The sequence below is a fragment of the Cynocephalus volans genome, chromosome 10 (genome assembly GCF_027409185.1).
Source record: "Cynocephalus volans isolate mCynVol1 chromosome 10, mCynVol1.pri, whole genome shotgun sequence".
In the NCBI taxonomy this organism is placed as follows: domain Eukaryota; kingdom Metazoa; phylum Chordata; class Mammalia; order Dermoptera; family Cynocephalidae; genus Cynocephalus; species Cynocephalus volans.
The window spans coordinates 98269503-98278065 of record NC_084469.1 but is presented as its reverse complement, the minus strand read 5'-3'; the positions used below and the strand labels follow the sequence as shown (position 1 = coordinate 98278065).

General features: G+C 51.8%; 1 protein-coding gene across 1 annotated transcript; it reads right to left on the bottom strand.

The window, feature by feature from the left end:
* Nucleotides 1-4078: 4078 nt before the first annotated feature.
* Nucleotides 4079-6121, bottom strand: TNFSF9 (TNF superfamily member 9). The gene is made up of 3 exons (XM_063109977.1): nt 5858-6121; nt 5354-5384; nt 4079-4690 (listed from the first exon to the last, which is right to left on the bottom strand). Exons 1-3 carry the CDS (start codon nt 6119-6121, stop codon nt 4236-4238), a joined length of 750 nt encoding a protein of 249 aa, XP_062966047.1. The 3' UTR covers nt 4079-4235.
* Nucleotides 6122-8563: the final 2442 nt, after the last annotated feature.

Here is an 8563-nt window from a genome sequence, read left to right as displayed (position 1 = left end):
GCTGTTGTAGCATGAAAGCAACTACACATAAACAAATTATCATGGCTGTGTTCCAATAAAACTTCACTTACAAAAACAGGCAACGGGCTACATTCAGCCTGCAAACAATCCAACTCCTGATCTAGAATATAAGCTGCTTGAAAGCAAAAACTAGGTATCTCTTTTTTATTCTGCATCCCCAGCACCTAGAAAAATGTTAGCACATTAAAAACCCCCGTAAACATATGCTGAATAAATGAATGAGTGAATGAAAAAGTATTCTCTAATCTCTCCCTGATCATTCAATTCCTTTGCACTTTAATGTCTTTGAACTTTAATGAGCAATGGTATTTACTCTTTAAACTTTAATATCTCTGAAAGTTTGAGTGGTTTTACTGAAAGTCAAGGGAGTATCCTTAGACATTTGATTATTGGTGTACTTAAATATTATTTAATCTAAAATAAAATCTTTGTAGAGATATGACTTAAACTTATGCTTGGTCTGTTAGCATTGTTTCTTCAGGTGTTCATTCTTTTTTGCTGTTATGGAATTTGGGGTGTCTCTTAGGGTATTGATTTTGGTCACATGCCTGGTGATCTCTTGCCTGCTCATCTTGGTGTTTGAAAATCCCAGTTCTCGTGCCTGTTGAATTTAATATAACCTGATATCAGAAGAGGCATGCTGATTACTTGACATTTTATATCCACTGATTTAGACTAAGAAAAAATGCCATCATCGGATCTGCTTAATATGGGGGCCAGAGGAAAGACGAAAGCTAATCCAACTAGTCCCGTGTATCTTTCTAAATAGTCACCTTGGCAAAGGCCCCAGAACTTCCTCCTGATTGTTGAATCTATTCACACTGCATTTGGAATTTCCTAGAACTGCCCCAGTCTCTGAGGCTGTGGTTTCCTCTGGTTTTTCTTCTTAATAACCTTGATCTTGTCTTACTCATCTTAAATGAGACTTCCAAATTATATCCATAACAGCAAGAAGGAGACAGAGACAGGCTAAGAGACAAAGAGAAAGAGACACAGACAGAGGATAGAGACAGAGACAGAGAGATGCAGAGAGCAAGTAAGTAATAAAGCAAATGGGACTAAACATGAACAGTTGGCGAATCCGGGTAAAAGACATATGGGTGTTCTTTGTAGTCCTCTTATTCATGTAACTCCTCTTTAAATTTGAAATTATTTCCAAATAATAACTTTTTTTAAGAAACTGTCTCTACAGTCTATCTCAAATTCTTCACTACTAATTTCTACTATTATTTCTAATACTGCTATTAATATTATTAGTATGGCTAATACTTATTAGTAGTAATACTACTACTAACTTCTCAAAGCCAGTCTGATGCAATTTGATCCATTCGTGCCACTGAAAATAGCCCTTGTAAAACCCCACACAATTGTCACGATTTAAAATCTGGTAAATATTTCCCGTTCTCATCTTAACAGATTCTCAACTGCACCGGACACCACTGACTACTATTTCCTTCTTGAAACCCATTTCTCGGCCTCCCACACTGAGCCATTGACTTGCAACCTTAGAGGCTTCCGTCCTAGATAGAGGTCATTTGGCTGCATGGAACAGAACACACCCCCAGAAGAAAATTCATAAGAGGACATACAGGTGTCTCATGGCTCCCAAGGGTAAATAGTAGGTGTACTGGGTTGAACAGTGTCCCCTCAAAATTCATATCCTTCCTGGGATTTCAGAACGTGACCTTATTTGGAAATAGAGTCTTTGCAGATGTAATTAGTAAAATTAGATGAGGTCATACTGGAAGAGGGTAGACCCTAGATCCAAAGTGAATGGTATCTTTATAAGAAAAAGAGAAGAGACCTAGAGACAGAGACCCCCAGAGGGAAGGCGGCCATGTGAAAACAGAGGCAGAAATTGGAGTGGAGTGTCTACAAACCAAGCAACCACCAGAAACTGGAAGAGCCTTCAGAGGGAGCACGGCCCTGCCTACACCTTGAATTTGGACTTCTGGCATCCAGAACTGCAACAGAATAAACTACCCTTGTTTTAAGCCACTCAGATTATGATACTTTTTCTCAGCAGCCCTAGGAAACTAATGCACTAGGGTATCCCATGTCACCAGGAAGGAGCAAGACGCAGCTCCTGTCTCTCTCTAGGGCTCTGTGGTCTCACCTGTGAAAATGCACACATTTTCCATTTCTCCTCTCTTTACATGGGCCCTGCCAAGCTTCTGTCTTGCAAACAGTTTCCAATTGCTGACTCAGAGTCTCTGGCGCCGGGCCTACCCACGTTCCTGGGAAGAAGTTCTGATTGGCCCAGCTTGAGTCACGTGTTGACCCTGACCCCCCTCAGCTGAGCCAGAGGAATTGAATCACCTGGTGCCAGGGGTGCTATTCAAAATAGGCAACAACTCTCCTAGTCAGAAGATGACCAATCAGATTTAAGGTTGGCCCCTGAACCAGAGTTCTGGGGACCACCCTCCCCAGGGTGCAATTCTGGTGCACCAGGTGTTAAGGTTTGGGTTGCTGGGTCACAGGGCCATTGTAGAGGTCCAGAGGAAGCATCTAGCAATGGAGGCGGGACTAACAGACTCATCCTAACAGATGGGGAAATCATGGGACTGGAGAAACCGGCCAGGTCTGGAGAGAGGAGAGGAACGGTGGTGCGCTGGTAAACATTCAAGCACCGGCTCTCCAGAGGAGGGGGGAAGTGAGTCTGTGTGTGTTTATTATGAATTTTACCGACATAAATTATGTGTAGCACACAATTTAAAATAATAATAAAATATAAATCACTCTTCATTGCAAGTTCCATATAATAAGTCAATTGTCACCAAATGTTTTCCTTGATTTTTCCCAAATTCTTGTATTCATAGCCAACCGATGGTTGTAAGTGAAAGTGAATATAAGTTGATATAGTCCTTTTCTATTTTTGGCACCTGGCTGGTCTGGGGATCTGAACCTTTAACCCTAGTGTTGTCAGCACCATGCTCTAACCAAGTGAGCTCACCTGCCACCCCCCTAGTCCTTTATTTTAAAGAATAAGATGAAATGAGACAAGGATATGTGTCAGGGCTTTACGTTTTTGTGAATGATGTGAGCAACTTCTTCGTTGAATCAGAAAAACGAAGAATAGTTTTAAAACACTAGACAAAGGCTTACTCGATTTTTTTGTGCTATTTGCAATGTAACAGCTGCAGAGGAGATACACTTTTAAGTTCAATCTACATGGCTAACGTTGTCATTTTCTCCAACACTTTCTTAATCCTAGGTAATCAATAAACAATAAGTCCCCTGACCTGTGGTATTTGCTGATTCCTGTGGTGTAAACACTCTCACCGTGGCTGATTTCAAAGTACCAGTGTGACATCACTAAGCACAGAGTTGGGAAAAGACACTCGGTGGAACACCATTATGCAATCTTTCCACCACACAGATACAATCGAGGTAGAAAACCTCAAGAGCATGCACAGGTAATGGTAAAATGGAAATCATAAAATCTCTAAGGCATAAGATAGTTATGGGCCTCAGAATAAGATAACTCACACTGTCTGGCGTATAGTAAATGCTCAATACATAGTCGTCATTACATTTATAAATATTTTATTATCCTGTACAATGCACAGTCGCATACTGGGCCACGTGATCCAGCCACGCAGAATCACACACGATCACATCACAAAGCTGTGGACTTGCACGCCGAGATATAACAGACCGTCAGCTCCCCAAAGGCTGAGGTTTTTTGTCTGTCTTATTCATGGCTGTGTCCCCGGCACTTAAAACAGTGCCTGACACACAGTAGGTGCTGAATAAATATCAGTTGGATACATGGATGAAGCTCACTCAGCAATGACACGTACCCCAAAGCTAGCCCCATGACTCACATTGGCGAGGTGGGGGCGGGGGTTGGGGGTGAGTCCAAGTTTCTCACGTATTGACATAAATAAGGATTTGGGGGGAGGGTGTCCGTTTTGTTTCGTGATGTCTCTCTGGTACCTGCAGGATGCCTGGCACATCGCAGATACTCAATAAATACTAAGTACAATGAATTAATATAAAGTATAGGTCTGAGCTCAGGCTCAGAATAAATATCAAGAGTTCAGCTTGGGGCAGAAGTGGGTGAAGAGAGTCCTCGAGGAGGGGTCAGCAGCGGAGACCCCCGCCCAGCCCCGGGTGAGGTAGAGCAACCGAGCCCCGGCACCAGGGGCCACAACGAAGCAAGGACAGCAGGATTCCGTCTCTGTCCAGGTGGGTGGCACCCAGGCCGGGCATCACGTGGGCCGCGGTGAGGGGAGTCCGGCGGGGACTTGGGTGGTCACGCGAAAGAGGCCCAGGACCGTGGCGCCGTGGGCGAGCTGCCAGGCGAAATGCGTCCCCGCCTCGGCCCTCAAGTGGGCGCTCAGGCGCTGCCCGGCGCCCAGGTGCAGCAGGCGGCCCCGGAAGCCGAAGGCCGAGTTCGGAGTCGGCTGGGGCGGCAGGTCCACGGTCAGGGTCAAGGCGGCGGCCCCGGAGCTCAGCGGCTGCAGGTGCAGAGCCAGAGACACGGAGCCCGAGGCGGCGCCGGCCACGACGCGCTGCAGCTCCACTTGCAAGAAGACGTAGTAGACGCCGGCCTCTGCCACCACCAGCTCCTGACTGTCCTCGTCGTAGCTCAGGCCCGCCGCCAGGGACACGCCTGCCAGGCCCGGGTCGCTGTACCAGCGCAGGGGCCCGTCGGTCAACAGTGCTGTCGGGGGAGGGTGGGGAGAGGCGCACTGAGTGTGGCCGCCGGGCAGGCGCGCAGGCCTGGGGAGGGCGCTCCGAGGGAGGTGGGGGCGGGGCGGTGGGGGCGGGGCGAGAGACTTCTGGAAGGGGGAGGGGGAGGGGAGAAGTGCGCTGGAGGGTCTCTGGAGGCGAGTAAGGGAAAGGGTGGGCAGGAGGGTCCGGATCTCCCAGAATCAAGCGGGGGAGACAAAACCAGGCCGGGGTAGGGGGGTGTCCAGCCCCAGCTCTGAGAGGGCAGGGTCTGAGATGGGCACAGACGGAAGTCAGATGGGCAGGAAAAGGCATTCAGAGAGGGCCGGGGGGTGGGTCAGAAAGGGGCACAGCGTGGTACCGACCACACCGAAGTCCAGGGTTCCGTCCCTGTACCGGCCAGCCACCAAGAGAAAAGAGGGACAGATGGAGCTCAAAGAGCTGAGGCGACAGCTTTGAGAGGGCGCAGCGTGGGAAGGTCGCGGCCAGGACTCCCACTTCTTTTTTTGTTTGTTTTCTTAAAGATGACCGGTAAGGGGATCTTAAGCCTTGACTTGGTGTCACCAGCACCGCACTCTCCCGAGTGAGCCACGGGCCGGCCCCGCCCCCTTCTGAATACCCAAGCGCGGCGGGAGAAGTGGCACAGGTCACTCACCGTTCTGAGCCACCAGCTGCGCGAACATGCCCTGGGAAGAGAGGAAAAGAGGAAGGTGGGTGGAGGCCCCGACCGCGCCCACACCCTGCGCCGGGAGCGCGGCTCCGCCCCGTCCCGAAGGCGCGCACGCGCACGCGCAAAGGAGCGGCTCCACCTGCCCCGACCCGAGCTGTGCGCGGAGGGACGGGGGATGCTCCCAGGGCCCGAGGGAACAACGAGGCTTCCTAAGAGATGGCAAAGGAAGTCGGGGGTCCCCTCGGTGTCTCCTGGGACCAGGGACAGAGAATGGGCTCCCCTCTGGGGCCGGGAGGCAGATGGGGTCTCGCGGGGGCGCAGGATGAGAAGGGGCGTTCCCCGTCCCTCAGTCCCAGATGGAGACAGGGAGCCCTCGGGGGGCCGAGAGGGACAGTGGGGGTCTGCTCGCCCCCGGCCCGGGCTGCAGAAGGGGAGTCCCAGAGGGGCGGTCGGGGGCTCCCCCGGGGGCTGGATCGGGGCGCGTCTCACCTGCTGCGGGTCGGGGAGGCCGGCGCCGGCATCGAGCGGGAACTCGGGGTCCCCGCGGAGTCTTGGGCTCGGCGCGGGGCCGGGGCTGGGCGAGGCGGGGGTCCCCGGCACCGCCCAGGTTCGGGCCACGCAGGCGGCGCAGGTGCCCGCGAGCAGCAGCAGCGCTGCGCCCAGGGCCCAGGGCAGCGGGCGGCAGGAGCTGGCGGGGGGCGCGGCCGGCCACTGGGCTTCGGGGTCCGGGGCAGCGGCGGCGCGGGAGCCCATGGCAGACGGCGGGCGACTGGTGCCCCCGGCCCCGCGCGCCGCGCTTTATAGCGAATCCGGAACACGGGGCGGGGACCGCGGTGACGCGCCCGCCCGGCCGCCTCCGCCTCCCACTCGCGCGGGTTTTCTCCTCGCCGAGTCTCCAGGACGCTCTCCCGCTTTCCCTCCCCGCCTCCGCTCTTTCCCCCCGTTTCCTCTTTCTGCCCCGTCCCTCCATCGCCCTGGTACTCTCGCTCTCTCTCTCTGTCTTTCTCTGCGTCTCGGGGTGTCTCTGGGTGACTGTTTCTGTCCTTTGCCCTGAGTGTCTCCCAAGCTTTGTCTTTCTCTGTCTGCGCCGGTGGGCTCTGCAGAGGGTGGCCGGAGGGGGGGATCTTTTTCTCCACGTGTGTGTCTCTGCCTCTGTCTCTGTGTTTCTGCTCGTGTCTCTGTCGGCCTCTCTCTGTCTCTGACTCTCACTGCTTGTGTCTCTCCCTGTCTGTCTCTCTGTGTCTCTGCTCTCTCTTCTCTCTATCACTTTCCGCACCTCTCTGTCTCCCTCTGTTTCTCTCTGTCTCTCACTGTGTCTCTGTGTTTCTCTCGGTGTGTCTGTGTCTCTCTCTTTATCTCCACCTCTGTCTCTCTCTGACTGTCCCTGTGTCTCCCTGTCTCTGCCTCTCTGTCTTTCCCTGTCTCCTATGTCTCTGGCTCTCTTTCTCTGTCTCTTTCCCCTCCTTCTTGGCGTCCCCTAAGCCCTCATCACTGAGACTCCCCAAGGCTCCCTCAAATCCAGCACTTCCGCAGAGGGGTCAGTGGACAGCCAGGCCTCAAGCAGCTCCATTCCTGGAGGACACGTCCCCCTCAGTGCACCCTGAGTGCAATGCTCAACACACACACCACACACCCCCGCCAAACCCACCTGTCCCAGGACCCCTGGGCCTTCCCTGGCCTGTCCCCACCCACCCACAGGATGCTTCCCGTCAAGAGCCCTTTGGGACCCCACAAGCAGAAGGCTGGAGAGTCCAGGTGAAGAAATTCCCCTGATAGGAAAGAGACAGACTTGAGAGAGACGAAGGAAACTGAAATTTCCCGTTTGCTGTTGCCTGGTGGAGGCGGGGGTGGGAGCAGAGAAGTGGCCCCAAAAGAGGAAGCTCCCCTGGATGGAGAGCTGGTGCCCCTGGGAAAGCCCTGGGCTGTTGTTGAAGTCCTGGTCTGCCCAGAGCAGCATCAGTCAACATCAGCCAACTCTCCCCAGCCTCACTTTCCCCATGGGAAATGGGAGGGGAGGCAGACCAGGGAAGTGATTTCACCCTCTGCCAGCAGCCCGTGAAATGCGGGGAAACTGATTCAACTGAACGAGGGATGCAAGTCCTGCGTCGCCAGGAATCACAGAGAAAACAATACTAACACTGGCTAGTGTAGTTACAAGGTGCTAAACACTTCCGTTCCGGCTGTTCCCAAACTGTGAGGTCGAACCTAGCAACAGCATCACCTAGAATATATCGGCTATGCAAATTCAAGCAGCCCCAGCTAGACGTATTGAAACGGTCAGAGCCCAGAGCTCAGTGTTCTCATGAGCCCTCGGAAAGATTCTGATGCTTGCTTGAATTTGAGAACCTGCTGCATTGGACCAACATGTTTTGTTTTGTTTTGTTTTTGTATGTTTTTTGCACCTGCTGTCCCTCTGTCTGGAATGTTCTTTGCCCAGATCTACAGCCAGCAGATACATTCTCTTCATTAATGTCTCCATTCAAACCCTTCTTCCAGGTAAAAATGACAAATGGAGCACCGGTCTCTACTTTCACTCTCTCCTGAAACCCCACTGCAGTGACAGTTATGCAATTGCTTAAGTCTTAAACCGAACTTGTAAACCAGCAGAGTGGAAAGGTTCATTTCCCTAGAATTCTGCCAGCCCCAAGGCTCAGTCGTTGGTGACGACACACACGCACATGCACACACATGCACTCTGAGAGTGCGGCAGGTGACAACTAAAATAGAAGAGTTTATTGAAAGCAAATTTCCAAGAGACACCAACTCTTCTCTCCATCGAGACAGAAAAGCTGCTTTTTTTTTTTTCTTTTTTTCTTTTCTTTTCTTTTTTTTTTTTTTTTTTCCTTTCGAGAGAGGGAAACGGCAGTTTCTGGACAGACGAACACAGTTGAGGGTAGGGAATCATACTGAAAACAGGAGGGTCAAATCCAGCCTGAAAGGTGAACACTGAATTAAGGCACACGCCCCTTTAACCTTCCTCCCCTCTACCCCACCCCTCAGCATCCAAGATCCAGAAGATGAGAAAAAGGCAAAAGACCCCTCTCCAAGGAATTTGACCCACCAGGAAGAAAGATTTAAAGATACCAAAGCCAAAGGGCTTTCCCTTAATATCACCACCTCCCTGCCCCTAAGAAGCTCGCAGTTCACAGTGAGGATTAATGATTAACCGATCTGTTTATTATTACCCCGGAGGAT